General features: G+C 41.2%; 2 protein-coding genes across 4 annotated transcripts in view; one reads left to right on the top strand and one right to left on the bottom strand.

Moving 5' to 3' along the window:
• Positions 1-12363, top strand: part of si:dkey-247m21.3 (5-hydroxytryptamine receptor 4) — a 29247-nt gene extending 16884 nt beyond the window's left edge. Inside the window, exons 7-8 of one of the 2 annotated variants that reach the window (XM_042059389.1) lie at positions 10534-10623; positions 11949-12363. In XM_042059389.1, coding sequence (XP_041915323.1) covers positions 10534-10623; positions 11949-12042 — 184 coding nt within the window. In that variant the 3' untranslated portion in view covers positions 12043-12363. The remainder of the gene's footprint in view (positions 1-10533; positions 10624-11948) is intronic. The other variant, XM_042059388.1, reaches the window with a different exon arrangement.
• Positions 12364-13275: 912 nt separating this feature from the next.
• Positions 13276-22059, bottom strand: zgc:86764 (uncharacterized protein LOC797431 homolog). Of its 2 annotated transcripts, none has more exons than XM_042060324.1 (14): positions 21906-22059; positions 20272-20404; positions 20039-20161; positions 19714-19947; positions 19352-19522; positions 17707-17853; positions 17360-17510; positions 16847-16983; positions 16218-16313; positions 15869-16015; positions 15406-15498; positions 15030-15137; positions 14397-14489; positions 13276-13857 (listed from the first exon to the last, which is right to left on the bottom strand). In XM_042060324.1, exons 1-14 carry the CDS (start codon positions 21920-21922, stop codon positions 13780-13782), a joined length of 1728 nt encoding a protein of 575 aa, XP_041916258.1. In that variant the 5' UTR covers positions 21923-22059; the 3' UTR covers positions 13276-13779. The 2 variants fall into 2 exon arrangements, with proteins under 2 accessions (XP_041916258.1, XP_041916257.1); XM_042060323.1 differs by having other exon boundaries at positions 15030-15140.
• Positions 22060-23320: the final 1261 nt, after the last annotated feature.

Raw genomic sequence — 23320 nt, forward strand, 5'->3', positions numbered from 1 at the left:
AAAAAAGATAGGAAAGCAAGATCTCAGGTATAAATCCCAGTGGTCTCTGAACGCTATTAATGACATTCTTTGTTAACTTTTCAGGATATTAAGCGATTACACCAGGAGGTGCGACACTGTGGCTCTGGTATATTTCAGGCAAATTCACCACTGTGGTGACCTAGTTCAATAATGAAACCCTTATTATAATAAACAGCCCAACATTCTTGGAGGGATTTGACATAAATAATCAGTGATTCATTCAGCATTCATTTTGCATTAATGAATGAAGGCAGTAAACATGGGGGCGCGTGGGATGGCAGGATATAAATATATATATTTTTACTTCATGGTTTTTAAGTCTATTCCAAATCCCACACAGTGGAGTCTCATAGATATGCCTCTCTCTGTTTAGCTAGGCAAACGGCAGACCTGCAATTGTGCAGAGATGATGTGCTGTATTGATTTTGCAATGTACTTTTTCATTAATTGTAAGGACATGGCCAGGCATTAGAAGGGGGATTGATTTGATCCATGGTAATGCTTTAGCAATCCTTACACAAACAGTCTTAGCAGAACACAGTTAAATGCGGTTGTTAACTAATCTCAGACATTGGTTGTGGGAAGTATTTTTTGTCTGTTTTTTTTTTCTATAAAAGTACTCTGAAGCAATCTGTTATTTTGTCTGTTACCACACAAAGTGGTAAAGACATATTCTTTCTGTTTGTGTCTGTGGACAAATCTCCTACACAGTTTTCTGGTCTACTGAAGTACACAGAGGCACACCTATATCAGTCAGTTATTTTGCTGTATCAGCAGATATGTTTACTCTGCTTGCCAAAGGTTGGGTGGCTGTTTTCAATGTGTCTTAATATTGCTACTGTATTCATAAAAGCCTTTAAAAGCTGTATTTATTTGCTGACACTACGGCTAAAGATGAGCTTGGCATTTAGACCTGTCTCTCAGTCATTGGTGGGCTCATTGGTGCTCATCACCATGGACACTGTAGCTAAGGAACAAATCGCATGTGGAGTTATCTGCAGTTGGTGAGCAGGAAGCATTTGAAAAATATCCTATTTAATCCATACTGTAACTGATAAAAGGGATGTTGCCATTTTGGGGCATAAATGGGACAGGGTTAATCTCTCAAAATCCTCCTATCTCAGGTTGTTGCCATTTCAGTGCAGGGGTCATGGGAGTTTGAAACGCTGACACGCACAAGAACACACAAACACAAACACAAACACAAACAATTTACTCAGTCATTTGCACAGCACGTTTTTCAAACAGACAATTTGAGACTAGCCTTTAAACACTGTTCATTGCTACCCCGCTTAATTTACAGTTCACGGTCAAATTTGACCGGACAGCTTTAACTGCTCTTAAATACCAATACCATGACAAAAAGTATTATTTAATAGAACATTTATTGTAAAAAGAACCATATTAGAACATTAACATCTACAACATGTGTGTGTGGGTGTGGGTGTGTGTGTTTTTGTATGTGCTTGAATGCATATGTGTGCGAACACTGGTGGTTCACATGTATAAGTGGCAACATGACAACATGAACTGTGTGTGTGTGTGTGTGTGTGTGAAAGAGAGAGAGAGAGAAAAAGAGAGAGAGAATGGGTGTATATGTGTGCATGTGGGTGTGTGCGTTTCTGTATGTGCGTGAATGCATACTGTATATGTGCGAACACTGGTGGTTCACATGTATAAGTGGCAACATGACAACATGAACTGACAACATGAACTGTGTGTGTGTGTGTATGTGTGTGTGTGTACATGTGTGTGTACAGTATGTGTGTGTGTCTGTTTGTGTGTGTGTGTGGGGGGGGGGGGGGGGTGGTGTGTTTCTGTGTGTGCGTGCATGCATGTGTGTACGAGCATTGGTGGTTCACATGCACAAGTGGCAACATGACAACATGACAACATGAACTGACAACATGAACTGTGTGTTTGTGTGTGTGTGTGTGTGTGTATGTGTGTGTGTGTGTGTGTGTGTGTGTGTGGGTTTGTTTCTGTATGTGCGTGAATGCATATGTGTGCGAGCATTGGTGGTTCACACGCACAAGTGGCAACATGAACTGAGTGTGTGTGTGTGTGTGTGTGTGTGTGTGTGTGTGTGTGTGTGTGTGTGTGTGTGTGTGTGTGTGTGTACATATGTACATGTGTGTGTATGTGTGTCTGTGTGTGCGTGTGTGTGCTTCTGTGTGTGTTCGTGCATGCATGTGTGTAGGAACATTGGTGGTAAGTTGTAGAAGTGTGCGTGTGAGGAGATGTCTTTTATCTCCTGGATGAAAATTGCACTCTTTCCCATTCATTTCCTATAGCGTCATTTTTATATTATATTTATATTTTGTTTGGTCATAAAACAAAAAAAGTGTTCCCAAGTTGAAAAAATCACTCAAAATTCGAAGAAAGTAGTCACAATAAAGTGTATGTGTTCAAAAGCCTTTTGTGAAGGATATCATAAGGTCTTGAGGCAATCTGATGAAAAATGCCACATTTATGGTACAGGGAATGTGTAAATTGGTCATTTTTGACCAGAACAGTGAGTGTTAGAAGGCTAGAATACATTCAGTTTGCAAGTCCTTGCAAGTTAGTTAAATAAAACCTGTGTTTTATGATGCAAAGCAAAGCCTTTGTATAAATCTCAGATTTTTTACTTCTACTTTTACTTCAGAATCTACTTGTTGCTGTTCTTGGTGACATACTCAGTGTCTTGGCATATACCCGTTTCTGGCAGAAAACATAGACAGTATCTTGACTAACTCAGAAATGGTCTCTAAGATTGTGTCAACGAAACAGTATTGATAATCTTGTCTGGACTGGATCATTGCACTGAAGGTGATAAAGGTAACACAAAAAGACACCTCAATCTAATAATAATAATAATAGCTCTTTTTCAGTGACCTCAATCAGCTAAGGTATTCTTTTCTATTTTTTTCTTAATATCTTCAAATAAAGCCAAGCCAGTAAGCCAGGGAGATGGCAAACATGCACATTCAATAACCCTTGGGCCTGATAACATCAGCTTTCATTTGTCCAGCAGGCAACACTGGCACATTTGTCAGAAATTATTATTGGAATTGTGCTTGTAGTATTTTTTTAATCGGGGGGGGGGGGGGGGGGGGATTTGGCTGGATTATTTCACCCTGACCAGTACTTATTAGTGCAAGAGTGTGTATGCGCAATGTTTAACGAGTTCTGACAGACATCTCTGTTTGCGATCTCTTAGTGCGCATGCTGTGTCGTATTCCTCAGGGATGAGGGAACTGTGCCTCTCCAAAGTGAGCCAAAATAATCTATATCCATTAAGGTTATCCATTGTTTAGCATGTTAGATGTTTGAAGCTATATTTTCTTTCTTGTAATTTGATTATATGAAAGTATAAAATACTATTTTCAGGGTCTATTTGGCAAGGCTTAGCTTCAGACATTATGTTGATTTTAAAATGTAAATAGAAACTTGTAAAATTGTAAACACAATTTAAATCTAACTTCATACCCTCCTGCCCCCCACCCCCAACCCACCCCCAGCTCTTAGCACTATCACCCTAGAGTCAGCACCAAGTATGGCAGATGAACTGGATCTGTCTTTTTAGTTTAGATGTTTACTTCATTAAAATGATATGTTATAACATTGTTGACCATTGTTGGGCAGACATAATCAACACAATCTGCAAACCTTCCGTGTATTTCCGCACTTATGGAGTATGTCCTTGTCTCTGTTCTGGGGCCTGAATGTTGAAATGACACTTGAGGAACTGTTAAAATATTTTGAAGTGGACACAAATGTTTCTACTTCAGCGGTTCAAAGGTCAACCCCATTATTTCGATGTAGGCCAGTTGTTGTGACGTTTTTTGCATGCTTTGTTTAAAGAGGGCAAACGCCATTAGGTCTGTTTTTAGAATGCTCGAAAAATGAGGGAGGGGGTTCGCTCGTGCAAGACTGGATTTGACATCTGGGGAGTATTACCGGACACTGGGCATGAGTGTAACTCATAAATGGAGGCTAGGCCCGTTGAAGCGGATTACTGATGTTATCTCGCATTGTCTTAATATAGAGGAGGACTTTGTGAACTTGCCGAATAGATACAAATAGTCTAGAATTACTCAGGGTACCTTAAGGCAGTTTCATTTCTTTCAGTACAACAGTGATTTTTAAGCTCATTTGAAAGTTTTCACTTATTTCATTATATTTATGAAATTGCACTGATAAACTCTATGTTCTGTATAGCTTGGCTCATGCAGGTATCCTTTAAGATTTCCTTAAGTGCATAACATATGAACAGGTTTTGTAAGTGCTCAATTTTGAGGACATTCAGCTGGGCACAAAACGTGCTTTTACATCCTTTGACCGTCTAAGGTTGAATTAAGCATGCAAAAACACTGCTGAACCATCTATAATTCATAGGCCTTGCAAGGTTCTTCCTGTGAGAAAGATTATGATTGAAAGTCATAAGGTTTGGTCTAATTGTCTGTCTGCAGTGACAAAGTACATATTCAATGTTTCAACCATTGCAATGCAAATATTGAGTATTGAATATTGATTATAGGGATATTGACAGGGCTTCTTTAGCTGCAGGAATTACAATATTTTGGTCCAAGTAGGAGTTCATTTTAATAGGCATAACACTGATATATTCAATTGAATATTTAAATCAACCAGTAAAAACATTTTACATTTCTAATTCAGAACTCTTTGTGTTAGAGTCCATTTCTTCTGGCTCAGGCTTATGTTTTTGAGAAGTCTTTCTGCATGCAGACATTGGACATCTAGGGCCCTATTTTCGCAACGCAAAGCGGATTATTATTCCGAAGCAAAGTTTATTCCTATCTTACTCTCGGATTTTTCGCCATGCGCTGTACCTTTATCAAGCTTTGCACACAGGGGTGTGGCAGAAGGTGTTCTGGCGCACGAAATTGCCATCTTACACCATCTAAAAATCATTACACCACTGACCAAGAGAAACCTGGTCAGAAATTCTTTGGCGAGTTGTTCATATGTTATTTCAAGAGCGCGTTATCAACAGTATGTGCGCCAGTATGGGCGGGTGCACAACGCACCCTGTTTCTCTCATCCACAGAAACGCGCACCAAGGCATATCCATGCAAAACATTACAAATTACACAATTACAATGGGAAACATACTGTAATTATGATAAAGATATTACAAAATACATCTCACAATGAGTAGCTACTCACCATCATTTCCACATTAGTAATGGTGGATAAAAGTGATTGGGCGAGAGGTGAGAGGCACATATGAAGCACAGCTGAAGACGAACTATCACGAGATGTAAGCAGCAACTCCTCTGCAGGATAAATGTCCTTAGGTTTTTTATTCAGTCATTCGAACATTATTAGGGTAAGTTTGGCTTTTTTCAGGCTATGTTTTCGATGGTAACCCATTGTGTCAATAGTGAAAGTAATTAACTGTATATAACGGTCATATACAGTATATAATTTGCCAATGAGTTGAAATAATAGACGAGTGCAGATGTGTGTAGGCTATACTCTGCTAGGTTTTAGTAAAGCTTGGTTTAGTGGAATACCTGTTCCATATGGTCTTGCGTGCAAGCAGATTCCTTCAAATGCATCACGACTATCAAAATACCTATGCACTGTTTGAAGTTGCACTGCTTGCTGTTAAAGGGAATGACAGATGTCATTCTCATTGGTTTAAACGATGTTATGCCCAAAACACACCCATGACTGATTAAGAAACATAGGAACGCCTTGTTGCGCCATCCGCCCGACGTTTGATAACGTTTTATAACAAAACTACTCCCAATGTGGACTGGACAACGCACTAAATTTAATTAAGCTATTCGCATGCGTTTTAGATCGCTAAAATAGGCCCCCTAGACTCTCCATAAATGTACTTCCCTCACTCTCTAGTTCTTTTCATTGCATATCGCTGTGTCTGTGTGAGTCTATCAGATACAGAAAGAGAGGTTTAGTTGGAGGCACTGAAGTGACTTTGCAGTTGCTGTGGCACAGAGGCTGAGAATTCCACAGGCCTTCTCTAGCGGTCCCGTGCCAACCTCTGGTAAAAACGGCAATCCTTCAGTCCAGAAGTTGGTGCTTTTGCTTCGCCACACTCTCAGTGTATATTGTTGAGACACACTCTGTATGTACAAATAATTTGCAACAGCATGGAAATATGCGGCTCGACCTCACTTGTCTCTCTCAGCGGCCACGATTGATTAGGGCATGACAAGATGACGAAAGCATTCCTCGGCAATGCCGGCCAAACGTCGCTTTGAGTGCTTACCACTGTAGTGTCAGTTTGGCCAGCAATGGGGATCCACTCTGGACAACTCCCAGTCTATTTCCCTCTGATGCTCTGCTGAAATGAAGTCTGTTCTGCACTGGGCACTGCAGAGCAGATGGTGAAATTAAATCATGGCCATGTTTGCCGAATCAGATTCGGCCAGATAATTCTGGCATTTGGCAGAATCTAATCAGAAGATGCCGATTTTGATTTTATTTATGTAACCTTCCAAACTCTGACTACCCCGGTATGAATTTTTATCCACAAGGGATCCCTGGTTTTATTATGTAAGATAGGCAAAAAAAGCTCTGCTACAATAAACCATTTTTGGACCTCATCTTACAAAAACACTCACCAGTACAATCCTCTTGTGAGATCAATGTGAGTCAGTGGAGGGGAATTTGCTCCCGATTCCATGCCTTTGGTGCTGGACTTTAAATTACCCCAAGCCATCACACAGCCAAACCAACCAAAGTTTCTGTGTTTATACACAAACATGCCCCCCCATACTTTCCACCCATGTCAAACTAACCAAAGGACCAAACTACACCAATGTTTTTTCCAATTCCCATCCTCTGAAAGTGTCCTCTTATATTTTTCTTATGCCAACTGGTAGTAGTTTCATAAATTAAAGGGGAAAGATTCATTCTGTCATTCTGTTTGTTTGTTGTTGTTTGTGGAATTTTTAAATTGCCTCAAGAGGCCGTTTCAAAGCAAATACACTGACCTCTCTCGGAGACTCCAGGCTTACCAAATTGGATTGGCCCACCACAGGGCAGTTAACATTAAGAATGGCATGACCAATGTCTTTAGCATGTTTTGCTAGTAAGTCCATCAGGAGTCCATGCCTGCTGTTCAGCATGTGGCTCTCACTCAAGCAGGGAAGACCTTTTCTTTAGAGGTCTCTGCACAGGTTACTACATGCTGGACCATGTTGAAATTGCAGCGACAGCTAACACAGCGAATAGAGCAAATAATCTAAAGTCTATACAGCTGCATACACTCACTGGTCACTCTATTTGGTACACTTTGCTAGTACCGGTTTGGACCCCCCCTTTGTCTTTAGAACTGCCTTAATTATTGATGGCATTGATTAAAAAAAGTGCTGGACACATTCCTTTGAGATTTTGGTCCATATTGACATGATGCCATCATGAAGTTGGTGCACATCCATGATGCGAATTTCCCGTTCCACCACAACCCACACCACAAACGGTGCTCTATTGGATTCAGATCTGGTGACTGGAGGCCATTTGAGTACAGTGAACTCACGGTCATGTTCAAGAAACCAGTTCTACCACAAAGACTCGGGGAAGTACAATGAAAGGTAACACATGTTTTAATTCATTAAAGGATTTACAAAAGACATAAGCAACAATGAGAGTCTTTGGCATAGGCCCCATCCTCGGTCCAGGTCACTGAGTGTGCAGACCCTTGCAGATCCTGCTGGAATGAGACGGCAGGGGCGGAGCCTACCCTCTGGACAGCTGGACAAGGCCAAACTGGTGGTGGTTAGGTGGAGGAAGAGTGGGAACATCGAAAAATTGGCACCTAAAAGCTGCAGGCAGGTGCAAAGCAATGTCATTATAAAGACTGATGCAGACTGGTGATTGGTCGAAAGTAATGAATGAATGACATATTGAGTCTTCCTGGCAGAACTTAACATTTCTTCCAGCTTCCATTTTGAGATTATTCCAGCTTTGTGATATGGTTTATTATCCTGCTGGAGGTAGCCATATGAAGATCGGTACACTGTGGTCATAAAGAGATGGACATCGTCAGCAACAAAACTCAGGTAGTCTGTAGTACTAAGAGCCCCAAAGTGTGCCAAGAAAATATCCCCTACACCATTACACCTTCCTGAACTGTTGTTGCTAGGCAGGATGGATCCATGCTCATGTTGTTCATACCAAATTCTGACCCTACTATTCAAATGTCACAACAGAAATCAAGACTCAGCAGACCAAGCCACATCCTGTATCGCCGTAGAAATGAAATACGCCTGAGCAAGAGAAAACATTTCGATATGGAGACATCGCCACCAAACTCTGACCTCTGGCGTCCATAAACATGGCGTTTTCAGCCGCAGAACTGCCGCCTACTGGATGTTTTCTCTTTTTTTCGAACCATTCTCTGGAAATTCTAAAGATAGCTGTGCATGAGAAACCCATTAGATCAGCAGTTTCTGAAATACAAACTTAAATCACCTTTCCTCCCCCTGAGGCTCTGTTTGAACTTCAGCAGATCGTCTTGACCATGTCTACATGCCTAAATGCACTGAGTTGCTGCCATGTGATTGGTGAATTAGAAATGTGTGTGTGTTAATGAGCAGTTGAAGAGGTAGTCTGGCTTTCACCAGACTAAGCTCAATCTTTTAAGATTGAACATTGGTCTGGGGAGTGCGTTATGTATTTTCTACTGCACAAGAGGCGTGATCAACGGGCATAGTTCAAATGACTGTACGCAATTGGATAGTCATTCACCAATCTGACCAGTAGGCCAATAGCGCAGCAGGTGGATAGGCCAGCTTGTGATTGGTCCCGGCAAAATTGCAGAAAAAGATGCACAGGTTTCCAGCCTGAGCTGCAGGGCGAAAAAGAAATCGCCGGCAGATCAGGCTGGGTTCACCCAGCCTAGTTGAAGAGGTGCATATATGGTTATACACATACGTTATACAGATATTTCTGGTGTAATTATTCACACAGCAGTCTCCTCATTTAAATCTAGTGCTTTTATGTTAGGAGGCACAGTGGTGGACATTGGCAGAATTCCTCATTGCTTCATGTAATGAGTGCTGCTCAGATGTCACCAACATACTTTTTTATGTCGCATTCCAAAATTAATTTGATCTAGGTCACTCATTCACTCTGCACTGCGCAAATACACTCAGACACAGAACATCCGCGATAATGTGACCGTGCCTTGGATGCATTAATGCATTTTAACAGACTATAGATCGTATCTATGCCTGTATCCTTTCTGGGTGACCTGCCAACCAAAAAAAAAAAAAAAAAGAGAAAGAAATAAAGAGGATCAGGAAAATCGCCCTGATTATGGAAGGCGGTCCAGAAGTTTCTTGAAACCTGTCAGTTTGCTGCCAGTAGAGAAGCAATAGATGGACACAAAGGGGATTGCAGCAATGACTTCAAAGTTTGTTTGCCTTCTTTCTTCAGTTAGTAACCAGAGTGTCTTTTGGACAGGAATCACAGTCTAAATTTGAGATGAGGGATTTTCTATGGGAATGTGGTCAACCTTTCTGGTGTTAGTGGTTTAAGATAAGAGTTGATTATTGTTATTTTGCTCCAGTGAAAATATTTCCTTAAAATGAACTGTATACGTGGACAAAAATAGATCCAGGCAATTTTTCATTGTCTAGGGATGCTTAGAATTAAGTTTCTGGGATAAAAGAGTTTCCCAGGACATGGCCTCAAGTACCACATTCTCATTTTCCCTGAAGACGTGTTGAGTTTGGGAAGATTTTATCGGACTTAATGAAGCCTATTTGATTCATAGGTTCATTTGCAAAACTAATTTGATGTTTTGACAGTATACGGTTTTCATTCGGCTCACTGAACATAAGAGCATCATTTATTGGTTAATTAAAAACCGACCACAGTGTTGCCTTGTGGTGATGGAGAGGCATTGCACATACCTTCCTTGATCGCAATTACTGGACAGATTCATTGCAACTGTAACAGCTGCTAGCAGATACGAGGTGGCTAATTATTAAACATGTTATTGCCATTGTTACTGCTTTAGACTGACGTCAAAACAAAACGTTTGGGATACAAGTTAGTATCCAGATTTGATTTATTTGTTTGTCTAACCCAGTCATAATAGAGTGCACACAAAACACACACACACACAAAACACACACACACACTAACCTACTGTACATGTATATCCATTTTACAGCATATGGAAATGGTTTGGTACTCCTTTTAAATTTTCTCCTCTCATAATCAAAGACAGTTTGCTTGAAGCCAAAGTCATCATTCAAATTCCCCACACGTCTTCCAACCCTAGTCAGTCCAGAGCCAGTGAAGTCTAGGCCTGTACTCTAGGACTGCACCTCTCCTGAATTATGCAGGGATGATCTACTAAAGCTTATGGACTTAACTTTGCATACAGAAATACATAGTGTCCTTAAATAAATCTCAACTATGAGATAAAGAAATTCCTGACCAGAGACTTCAGACAGAGGCCACTGTCTGTGTCAAAGTAAACGATTTTGTACATTTGTGTATGTTTTATGTTTTGCCAATCAGGAACACACGTTATGAGGTGCCATTGCCAACCCTGCAGCAGCTTCTGAAAAACAGTTACAGTGGAAACACCCATTGCAACAGGATGTCTAGGTAGTCAATGATGACAAATTTGTGTTGTGATCATCCTCATGTCATTGTCACTGTGTCCATGGTGTTTACATTTTTTTCGTGGTGTTTAAAGCAATCCCTGACCAATTTGGGTACCGTGTGTATTTTCATGATTTGTGATGTTTTTGTGGCTGTGTTTTGGGCATAGTGGTATTTGATCACAGTTCTTTTTTTGGCCAAGTTTTCATCTAAGTGGGTTCATTGAATTAATCTGGCAAGTGTCATTAGGCAAATAAAATTCTCTCTTACTGTATGAAATAAGGAGGCGGCCACCTCTGTAGTTGATATAATATCTGTCAATTCATCTCTTTGAAGCTCATGTCTTAAGGGATAGTGAGGATTAGTTGGACAGTAAATCATGCAAATCCTCTGCAAATAAGAGTACTTTTCTTAACCTGATACCACAGACCGTGACTAGAAAAGGGAATGCATTTGAAGAATTCAGCCTCTCTTGAGGTATACTCCTAAAGTTCATATAGTTTATGCCATACTATGCTTCCAAGTGTTTTAGTTCCCAAACATCTTTAAATATCAAGGTTTAGGGTGAATTATAAAAACTACAAATTATAAAACAAAATGGGAACTCATTACTAATTTTTTGAGGTATGGTTTCTCAAATGGATATATGGAAGCCACATTCTATAGCATTTCTGCAATTCTTAAAACTAAATCTTGCGTAAATGTGTTTTTTTTTTTTGTTAAAGAATATTACTTAAACAACATTATACACAAATCATTGGTCCAAAAAGTGATACATTTCAAATGAGAGGTAGGCTATTACTAATTAGGATTACACTAGGGGCGGTGGTAGTGTAGTGGTTAAGGAGCTGGGCTAGCGTGCAGTAGCCTGAAAGTTGTCGGTTCAATTCCCGGCTTCCACCGTTGTGCCAGGCACTTGCTCACAGGCAAGTGAGCAAGGCACTTAACCCCAAGTTGCTCCAGGGACAATGTGATCCCTTGTAATATAGCTGACATATGTAAGTCACTTTGGTCAAGAAGTGTCTGCTAAATGTAATGTAATGTACACTAAAATACCATGCTTAAACTGAATTGGGCTGGATAAAACTACAGAGCAGTAAAGTAGGGGGAAAGACGATGTAGTAGATTTTCGTGGTAACAGTATTTAGTATCCTTAAATGAAAGGTGAGCTAAGTTAGAGACCTCTCATAATAAAACCTTTGAGGGTGAACTGCACTGTAACAAATTTAATGAAATCAATGAGCACTATCAGCAGTCATTGTTTTGTCTGCGAATATCAAATAATCATTTGACATTAATGTTAGCTGTGTCTCGTCTTCTCCCACCAGATTATCTCTTCTGCCCAACCGGAGCTACAGTGACAATGGGCGACGCATTCTATCGAGTGAGCTTGAGTCTCAGGACTCTGTTGGTGCTCTATGACACTCATACGATAAACTGCACACAGAATGGACATCAAGTGTGGACTCCTCATTCTCAGCCCTGGGCCAGCAGAGAGAATCTAGAAGCTTCTCTTCTACTAGGAAAGGGACATAAAGCTATTTAAAGACATTAAAGGACATATTGAAAAGACATTATTCCATGTCTCCGGATGGTATTTATGCTACTTGCGAGACCATTTTTATGGCGTTGTTGAGGGTTCTTGTGCGATTGTGCACTGTACAACACTGCCTTGTGAATGTACGTCAGCTTTTAAAGCCTCAACAGCAGCTAAATGAAGGCACTTATGTTTTAAGAGCTCAACATGGGCTCGCCTTTTGGATCAGTGTTTTCTCTATTCACTTTTTTTGTATTTTCTGCTAAAAGAAATGTTGAACACCCTTTGTGCTTTCATCAGTCATCAGAAGTCACCTTGAGAATCATGCTGAATGAATGTCTTGTCAACGTGTCTTTCCATAGCATGTCAAAAGTTACACAGGTTTGCACTGAGAGATGGGGCGGGGGGGTCTATAAATATAATTTATTTCAATATACACATTGGCGCTTCAGGACTCAGGAGCAATAACTTGTTGCTATGTGACAACATATATACCGGTATATATAGTTTTTTCCTGCTTTTCTCCTTTGGATCAAATTGTCTATGTGACAGAACAGCAAGCCGTTTCAAAAGACGCTGGCTACTCCAACTAATTAGGTCAGTGTTTAGTGTCGACAGCTTTTCCCCCTCTCAATTTCAGCCTGGTTTAGATAAATACACCACTGTATCTATTGGCAATCTAAACAATTTGATGCCATTTAACAGGGCTAGTTGTGTGACTCAGTAATCTAATGTTCATTGTTGCCTGAAAGCATTATACCATAAATGCAATGTTATACTATTGTTTGTACGAGGCAATTAGACATGAAAGCCTTTCACTCAATTAAAACAAAATGGCGAACCCAGTCACAACAGACCAGTTCTCTGTACTCCATCGCTCTTTTGAATCAATACTGGCTCGTGCAATTTTGAGTAGTAGTTTAATGTAATAAGGTATTCATCTTGGATTATGGCTACGTTCGGTAAGGAGGCACCCAGAGCGCACAATGGCCCACGTGACTAAATCAGATGCTCTGAAGAGACAGACTTCAGTCTGCCCGATTTGGCCATGATCTCTAGAGACTTTGCCTCAGTATGCTTAAGTGGACCAGGAATGACCATGAAGTTGTAAACAGGACAAAAATACATTCAACATTTATTTTTCAATTGAAAATATATAATATTTATTCAGTTATTCTATTATATATGAAGAAGCAATGCAAATGTTTCATATTCTATGTGCAAAACAGAATACATGAACTTCCCTGGCCCCATCCATTTGTTTAAAAAAAAAAAACGGACTCTTGTAACAGTTCTTTGAAAGATAAATATATACAAATAAAGGACAAAAAACAAATACAAAGACACACGAACACAAACAAAATGACCGTGGGTATAGTCTCATTCAAATTGGGAAATGTGGGAGACAAAAAATAAGTAAATATGTGGATTTCAATAGCAAACAGTACATTGTATTTGGAAGGCACAGCATACCACTTCTAAAAGGTCCTCATTGGAAGCACCCCTACATACCACGATTTTCCTTTCCTCCTCCCCTTTGTTCATACATGTTTTTTTAAAATCAAAGGAGTATGGGCTTACAGTACTCCAAGGTGAGGCCCCCCCCCCCCCCCCCCCCGCCTCTAGTTCCCCTTCTCCACGTCCAGCAGTACGGTGCTGTTGAGTACGGCTTCTTGACTGGCCTTCTTAGAGAGTTCACTCTGAGGAGACAAAACAATGTTCAGTAAAGCTGACATCCTGACCGTGTTATTACAGATGCATGGGGCTCATTCCCCCCCCCCCCCCTTTCTGAAGAGAGAGAGAGAGAGAGAGAGAGAGAGAGAGAGAGAGAGAGAGAGAGAGAGAGAGAGAGAGAGAGAGAGAGAGAGAGCTTATTCTCCTCCTGTGCTATGGGATTTGAACAGGTCAGTGCATAAAGTCTTGAAGTTGTTAAGGGCTCAGAAATAGAAACTTGTTGCAATGCTCAGGTATTTCACTGGACCTCTGGCCCAGCCATGGGCAATCTTGGCATGGCATAAGAGCGAAGGGGGAGCATGCCCAAATGACTACAAGGAATGGCTCCGTGACCCCGTCAAGTTATCAGGAAACTAAAACATGCATGGCGAGAAATGTCCAAATAAGCATGATTGCATAGTTGTTTTTTTGTAAGCCATATGGGGCCAGACTGTGGGGTGAGTTCTGACCAGTGCTAAGCAGGCATGACAGACATGGAGAGTTGGGCAATAGAGCTCATCCTTACCGTGAAGTCTGAGTAGGTGATGCCAGGTATTTGCTCAGCTGTGCAGTTGAACACCTGAAGAGGTGTTCTGAGGCTGGTTTCAATCTTGTTTTTCTAGGGAAGAAATAAATATACATCCAAACATGAAATAAACAACAACACGACCAGGCACATGGTGGTCCATGTTGAACACTCCTTGTCTGCTAGAAGAGCCTGGTTGATATGCAACAGGAGCACTTGGTTTTCAACACAACTGCACCATCTATAGGTGAAAAGAAAATGTGCACTGTTTTGTAGCTGGCCAGATTTTTAAACTCCATACATAATACATATGCAGTCTTAACATTCCAGAGTTTCCCCAGGGTTCTTTAGCAGGTCAGAGATTCTTATACTGAATCGTGTCAATTCTCAGCTGTGAAGAACTCTTTAAAAAAACTAACTTTTCCTCTCGAAAAAAAACCCAAACCGTGCGAATGACGTTTTGTCCAACTTTCACTTTTCAGGAAGTGGAATGTGAAGTCTAAGTAATGCTAAACCAATAACAGAGTAATTCCAATGAATAACGGCAATAACCAATTAAACATTAGTAATTCTAATTCTAGCGGTATATCTAAGCGATGTTAATGACCAGGCTGTGGCGATACACATACATACCTTGGCGGAGCCCACTGGAGGCTTCCCTGAGGGCACAGACAGGTAAGTAGACGAAGCACTGCTGAGGCTGCTTACACTGACACTGCGCAACACCGTCTGATTGGGCGTCTGCTAAGAGATCATGAGAAAGGATTAGCAATCATCATCATCATAATAATAATAATAATAATAATAATAATAATAATAATAAGTGTTCATATAGCATATAGCACAAAGTATAAGGTTTATATGATTTTGGTAAATGGTTTGACGTTGTTAAATTATATCTTTTAAAAAATTTAAAAATCCATTCCATCTAATGATTATCTGAAGGATGGAGTCAGAAAAGATTGTGAGTAGAATTGAGCAGCTCAATGGATAATTTCAGTTGTGGTACCTTTCTGGTCTTGTTGGGGGTGGCTCCAGATGCGCCTGTTGGGGGCCTTTTGGTGGGAGTCTTAAAGGGAGTGTTCTCCGTCTTCTTGGTCATCTGAAAAACAACCTTTGTTTTATACCACACTGGTTGTAGTCTTGCACAGCACACACATATAGTTCAACTGTGATGGGAAAAAATCTGTTGGACAGAAAATTGGCCGCCGCAATGTAGCAACATTCCTAAGCCCATTCAATATTCTGTGAAAGTAAAGGTCAAAGTACCGGTAGTTTGGTGTTGTTTAAAACAGGAAATAGCAATGAATGAATTTTCAACAAGCTGTGGGTGGCTTTTAGAGCAAGCTACCGGCACATTCCACCTCAATAAAATGCCAACATTTCATTGACCTTGCAAGACAACACTGCTCCTGGTGTTTGCGAACAGAGGCCTTAGTGGTCTAGCTCGCTGGCTGCGATGAGACACATACCCGCTCATTCTTCTCCTTGTCCTTCTGCTGTTTGTACTCCTCTCTCTGAACGGAGATGTAGTCCATAAGCTTGAGTCCTCGCACCAGGAACGCCGAACCCTGACTCTTTTCCCAGGCATCCACTGCTCCCTTCATCTCCTCCTCAAGCTAGTCATGCATTCCACACACACACGCACAAACACACGCATGCGTGCAAACACACACACACACGAAACACACACACAAAAATTGGACAGGCCACACATTATTCTAACCAATCCACGTGTTGCTTCAGGAGCACAAAAATGTCAGGGGGCAAAGATCAACAACCCTTTAGCCAGCATCAAGTACAAGCAAGGCTCTGCAATACCTTTGGGAGCATCTTCTGGACCTTGGTTCTCTCCTTGGTCTCCTTTAGCAGCGCTCCTCCTCTGTTGGAGAATCGGCTCGGATCAGACGCCTTCCTCTGAGAGATGGAGGAAGGGAAGGAGAGAGAGAGAGAGAGCGAGAGAGAGAGAGAGAGAGAGAGAGAGAGAGAGAGAGAGAGAGTGTGTGTGAGTGTGAGTGGCACACCCATCACTTCACAGATCGTTTTGTCATGGACTTCCTCGTTAGTAAACACAATTTCCTTTTTAATCTTCTGAAGCACTGTGATTGTTTACTTTACAGACCACAATACACCCAGGGTAATGAGGGTGCACTAATCTCATCAGGGAAAGTGGAAGGTTTTGGACCAACAGCTAGACTCAACCAATCTACCCAAGCACTCTTGGGAATAAATTGCATTTTTTTTACTTTGATTGTAAGTGTTGAATTCGCTCACATAATGCTCTCAAATTCCAATAATAAGAGAACACAGAGTGTAGTTAATAGCCATATCAGAATAGCACATATCATAACAGAATCCCATCCCTTGTGTGCAATACTGATGTATATCTATCTACCGGAGTGTACTCCATGTTAATTGAACCATTTGGGTTTTGATGGATGTAGGAGTACCTCAAAGTCCTGAAAGAGGACCCAGTTCTTCTCCCACTTCTCCAGAGCTTCCAGGAGGGGGCGAGTTTTTTCTTGGTACTCCTTCAGTTTCACCAGCTCAGCGTCGTGCAACAGCAGAAGTTCCTCGGTGTAATTAACTGACCCCACGGAAAGACGCAGATCATGAATGAACAAATTCACAGAGACGTCTCCACACTTGCATGCATCTCGGAAACCAACATTTTGCAAAGAGACATTATTCAACCTAGTTTAACACCTTTTAGCATCCAAAATATACAAATGCCAACATTAAGACAATGACTAGAGGGGTGTAATACTAATTGCGGTTACTGGCTTATCCCAGTAATTTCTAAGTAACCTCTAATCTTCAAAATAATGTTTAATTACTGCATGCATTGCTTCTAAAGTGACATTGTTTGGAGATCAGTGGTAACTCCAGAAGTCACCTGGGTAAGCCTGTAAACTCACTTCGTGGTATGCCCCCTTCGGAGTCAAGTAGAAAGCCAACCCTACCGTCACAGAAGTAGCAGTTGAAGGCCTCCCTCTGCTCTGGTCCAAACAGGCACTTGTCCCACATGTCCATCAGCTCCAGCCGGGCCTTCTCGATGACGTCCTCCAGATGGGCTTTCTGCAGCTCCTCCAGACGGTCTACCTCATTCTGCCACTGCACAGGCATATTATACAGATCCCAAGTCAGTTAGCTACGCTGAAAGATTTGTATGAAACATCCTCAAACACAGCTAAAGGAAAAAGCCCCCCCCAAAAAAGCCCAATTTATACAGAATTATGAAGTATGGTAGGCTATGGACTATTGTACAGCTGGACATTGTGAGGCAAGCATACCTTCTCAGGGGCCTTACCCGTGAAATGTCATTAGTGAGGGTCCCTTGAGTGTCCAGAGGGAATCCGCCATCTTTCTCGGGGCAATCTAAACGACTCCACAGGCTCATGGCTCGTTCCTTCAGCTTGTCTCGAGTTAAAATCAAAGACCCCTTCTTCACCCCCAGCTACATCAAGCAGAAGGAGTTCTGGAGTTAACGGTGTGCTGACCGTGTATGTAAACAAAGTTTGCCAGTTGACGTATTTTGACAATGGTCGATTTAGATGGCTAGGCCAAACGTATAGGGTCTCCTAGAATACACGACTTCACTAGTAATAGGATCGCTATACTGTTAAGATTACATGACAACTGATCCATGACAGGGATGCACATATTACAGGATCTTTTACTAGAGAAACGTGTTATCCTTCCATTATTCTGCAGCCTATCTAGGCATAGCCTTGTGAGGGGGAATAACAGGTGAACTAACGTTGGAGCCCATGTAATGCAAACAAACCTATCAAGAATTTACCACCCGCTGGAATAAAGTTCCCATGTGGATCATTCTTGGCTACGGATTGTTCTTCAGGTGAGGCAGTGAGGTAGCCTAGGGTCAGGCTCCGTGGCTCCCTGCTACTCATTCAGAAAGTTGACTCTGACTGCAATCATTAACTTGTTCCATATTCAGATATGAACCCTACTAGAAAGTCTAGTTACCTCCTGAGATAATTAAAGGAGAATTCCGGTGTGAAATTGACCTTAGCTGCACTGAAAGATGTTGCTGTGTACTTACAGCAACAGCACGTCTTCCGTCAACAACATTACGCGAGATTCCCATCACTGATGTAAAACCTTTTGAGCTTCGTTGATACCGTGTACTCCTCATGCTCATGTAGACAGTAACTATATATTTCCCATTTACTTTTGTAATTAGTAATTTTGTAATTACTTTTGCAATCTGTTCCCCTGTCCTTCCTGTTCGTTCGTGCTCGGCGGTCGACTGATCGCGACTTCATTGAGATGTCGGCCATCGGAGAGATTCTCTGAAGGTAGTTCTACTGCTTGTATAAACAGTCTTTTTTAATAAACTTCCTGTGCACTTCCAAAGCTCTCAGTATCTCGTTTTAAATGTCAGGACCCTCAGAAGTCTACCAATGCAGTGTGGAGTTTCTTGGAACATTTTTAATGGTGTAAAAATAGCGATTTAGCTGCATAGGCTACGCTATGCCCCCACAGCTAGCTGAAAACCTTATGCAAGTTCAGCGAAAATCGGCGCAATTCGGAATACTAGGGGGTGACCGAAGGTGCCTATTGGACACAGGTAAGTACTCGGCAACATCTTTCAGTGCAGCTAAGGTCAATTTCACACCGGAATTCTCCTTTAACATTGTAGGATCAGTGGAGAATGTTTGTTTTACCATTTCTGTAGCCTACATAAGTTCCAGTTTCTATGTCTATATTTAAAGTGACAAAACAGCTTCTTGTGCATCCTGTCACACAACAGCTCATCATGTTCCAATTTTGTTAGACCAAATGATAAATCCTTGAGTGTGAAATTGGCATTAATGTAACTACACACACAACAAGGGGGCACATATTAATCAAACTTCAAACGAAGGAAACTGACTCAGATATTTGATGTAATGTATACATCTTGTGTGAATTATGTCTTGACTCTAGCATACCTGCCCAACCAGCAGCTGAAGAGCTTTGATATTGTCGTGAGTCAGCAGGAACACATCTGGGTCATCACTCACGGCCTCCCTCTCCAGGCTGGTCTCTGGGTCGTGCCCCATCTCACTGGCCAGAAGTGCGATGTCTTTACGGAGCGCTGTGAACACAGCCAGCCTGCTCCTCTACAGGGCAGACATGACAACAGGGAAAGGGACAAAGAACATGTACATGGGCTAAAAGGGACAAAGAACATGTACATGGGCTAAAAGGGACAAAGAACATGTACATGGGCTAAAAGGGACAAAGAACATGTACATGGGCTAAAAGGTAGGTTTCTAAAGGCCTTGTCCTGCCCTGCTGTGCTGGTCCCTACCCTCTCAGCAGTGAGGTCCTGGATGTGCTCCCGCAGGGCCTTCAGCTGCTCGTTGGAGGGCACGGTATTGGACGGCACGTAGTAGGGTGTAGAACAGAGCTGGACACACAACTCCTCGTCCTCTAGCTGCAGAGCCTTCAGATCCCTCAGGCGGTCATTCTTCTCCTTCTGCAGTGCCTCCAGACGATAACGCAGGTTCTTCTCCGTCTGCAGGATGGTCAGGCCCTCTTCCAGCTGGGGGGTGGGGGTGCAGTAAAAAGGACATTTATACACACACTTCCACTATACATACACATACGGGAGGCACACACACACACACACACACCTTATACGGGCCTTCCTTCATTTCCTCACATATCGCCTCAAGCTGCTTCTGTGAGATTACAATGCTTGATTTGATTCTGTGCCTCAGGGACTCCTCTTCCGTGATCATATCCCTCAAAAGATCCTTTGAATAGAAATATAAACTTTTATCAGAGTCATTCGTGAATACATTATTATCATTATTCATTATTATTATTAATGAATACATTATTATTTGCATGAAACATGACATACCTCTATGTGCTTCTTAACGGTCAACATCCGTTCAACTCTCTGCTCCTCCATGATGCCAATGCTATCCCATATGTCCACCAGCTGTGCCATGGCCATATTTATGCCAGAGATGAGGGATGAGGCCAGTGTTTCACTGAGGACATATCAAAGAGTGGCATCTAAGCATGGAACAGTTAGTTAAAAATACACTCCAGCCATTGATTAACCCCTAAAAAGATACCCATGAAGGAATTTTTCCATTAAATAACCCATTCATGGCAGGGCCAGGGGTGGGTTATAGTGGGCCATGCCTACCTCAATACAAATGTAACCAACATGTAAACAATACCGATAAATGGACCATTTTTGATGTGTGCTTCTTTCTCTCTTGGTCCAAACCATGATCAACATATTGTATGCTATGCAAGCATGGAAATTAATTTGATTAACCCTACAATTTCAAATGATGGACACATAGGACAAAGGAGAAACTAATCCTACAACTACACACACCACATATGCGTGCATTTGGTCGCCCTGCCAGTTGACACATGAAAATCAAATCAAACAGGCAAAAAAAATGGATGGAAATATCGTTACTGAAGCCTAATCTTTTGTAACGTTACAGTGTTTCCCACATAATTTAATTCTATTTATGGTGGTAGGTTTGCAGAATTAACTTGGATGCAAAAGTTAACAAATTAGTGCAGCGGGGTTATGATGCTAACCAGATTTAAGCACAATTTAGCTAGTCGTCTTCTATGCTTTGCAGGATTGTTAATGTTTTCTTTAAACATGCATGTAGGTTCGACAGAGAGACACAAGGAGAGTCTGTGCAAAGGTGCACATAGCTCTACAATGAAAGAATTCCATCCAATTTAAATAGTACAACATGGAAAATGATTGTGTGGTGGTCAATGTTGATATTGTGGTGGCCGCCACAAATAAGTTAATGTATGGGAAACACTGCGTTATCTCCATAGATCTATAAGAAAAAGAAGTCACTCATAAAATGGATCGCATATGTGTTCTTGGCATTAGGCAAGATTATTTTCTAAATAATGCAGCCATCGCATGAACGATGTATTGCATCTGTTGTTATAAAGTTGGTGCTAAAAATACTGCAAAATGCAGCTTGTGTGACGCGCAGCCAACCAACCGTTAGCCAACGTAAAGCCTAATATTTTGTAATGTTGTCTCCATATACCTATAAGAAAAATAAGTCACTCATGAAATGGATTGATTTGTACAAGTGCGTTGTTCTTGGCATTTGGCAAGATGACTTAAATGCTAGCAGAGTGTCTAAATAATGCAGCCATAACGCGAAGCCAGATGCCAGAAGACTAGCATAACATTACCATTACGGTAGCAGCTAGATCATTTCCTGTAATTGATCGTGCTTGTTCCGTTAAGATGCCATTAACGACGGTTATAATGAAGAAAGGTAACTTTTCGACCACTTTAGTTAACGACCTGACATTTCACACTCAGTGACTTTTGTTCGATTTACGGGCTGTAATGTTGACAAAGCTTAACATAAACCAGAGCCCGTCTACAGAGACATTCTCTGCATAAACGAAAGCAGTCCGTTTGTTACCTTCAACATTAACGCCATGTTTAATCGCTGTACTACTTATTTGCACCAACTCCTTTACCTTTTCCTTGATGTCATCTTGAAAAGACTGTTGCGAGAAAATTGCTTTTTTTAATTCCTGAGACGCAAATGTCACAACTCCGAATAGCTAGCCTAGCTAGCAAATGACACGAACGCGGTGAAATTTGAATTGTCCAGCTTATCTTCTTCCTGGATTTGTCAAGTTCAGACGTAAAGGTACCATGTGTAGTGATCGCCTCCTGCTGTTCGGGAGTGCTGCTGGAAATTTTGCACTAATGAACCTGGGCAATCAGAGCATATTGAAAAACTTGTTGATTCTGAAGTCGAGTTAAGAAGTGTGATAAAAGTGTGTCAGTGTAAAATACATAAAAACACAGAGTGCATCTGATTAAGAAATGCATTTGATCAGTTAACGTTCAAATACACATCAGCAACACTGTAATGCTTAAAGGACAATTTCTCTGGTTCCCCTAAATAAAAGCGATTGTTTGATGCCTGGCCCTGCAGCATTCAATTATTTTACAGTATTTTCTTTTTACCCATTATGTTTACTCCCTCTCTCTTCTCTCCATAATATCAGTCTGTTGTAAATTATGAATTGATAGCAATAATTTTAGGGTTAAAATTAATAATAATTTAATTTCAAGACTAGTTTCAGTTAGCCATGTGGCCCCTCTTGACATTAAACAGAGACACCCTCCCCTAATGAAATGCTAATGTACTGGTTCCAAGGGCTATCAGATCCACAAGACAAAGGGTGTTACCTTGCTATAATGTATCCATGTGTCATGAAATGTAAATATATTCATGTTGGATGTTTTGTTCAATGTTTGGAATATTCTATAAGTGATATTTCTGATATATAAGATATCTCTCCTCATGCTCTTCAGATAAGAATGGGTAGGTGTGAAGTAGGTGTGAGTAGGTGTGTCTGATGCCAAGTGGAGAACTCACCACGTGGGATTGTTTTGCCGCCAATTTCTTTCTTTGTTTAACCCATACAAAAGTGACTAACTTGCATTGTAAGAAGAATGATGGAGAACTGAGGAAGAGAGGGAGAGGTTGATCCAGACCATAGACCATTTTTTACCCTCTCTGCTTGTAACAGAATAAACCTGATTCCTGAGTGTTCCTGAAGTTTGCCAGTCTAAGTTAATATTACAATTATTCACCACAATTACTTTCATGGAGGTTCCAACCGCAGAGATAATATACTTTTGTCGCTGATTCTAAGACGTAGTCAGGGGGCCTATGTGGTTTCTGTGGGATTGAAATGTTAATTTTTGGAGAGTGGTTGGACTGTCTTTAGAGGTCATTGAACATGGAGAAAAATGATGTCTCCATTTTTTATTTACCTGTTTTAACCCTAGTTTTGTGAAATCAGGGCTCGAATTACGTTGGAGCAAGAGGGAGCCGAGCTCCCATAGAGTGAGGACTGGCTCCCATGAAATCAAC

The sequence above is a fragment of the Alosa sapidissima genome, chromosome 13 (assembly GCF_018492685.1).
Source record: "Alosa sapidissima isolate fAloSap1 chromosome 13, fAloSap1.pri, whole genome shotgun sequence".
NCBI classification, from domain to species: Eukaryota; Metazoa; Chordata; class Actinopteri; order Clupeiformes; family Clupeidae; genus Alosa; species Alosa sapidissima.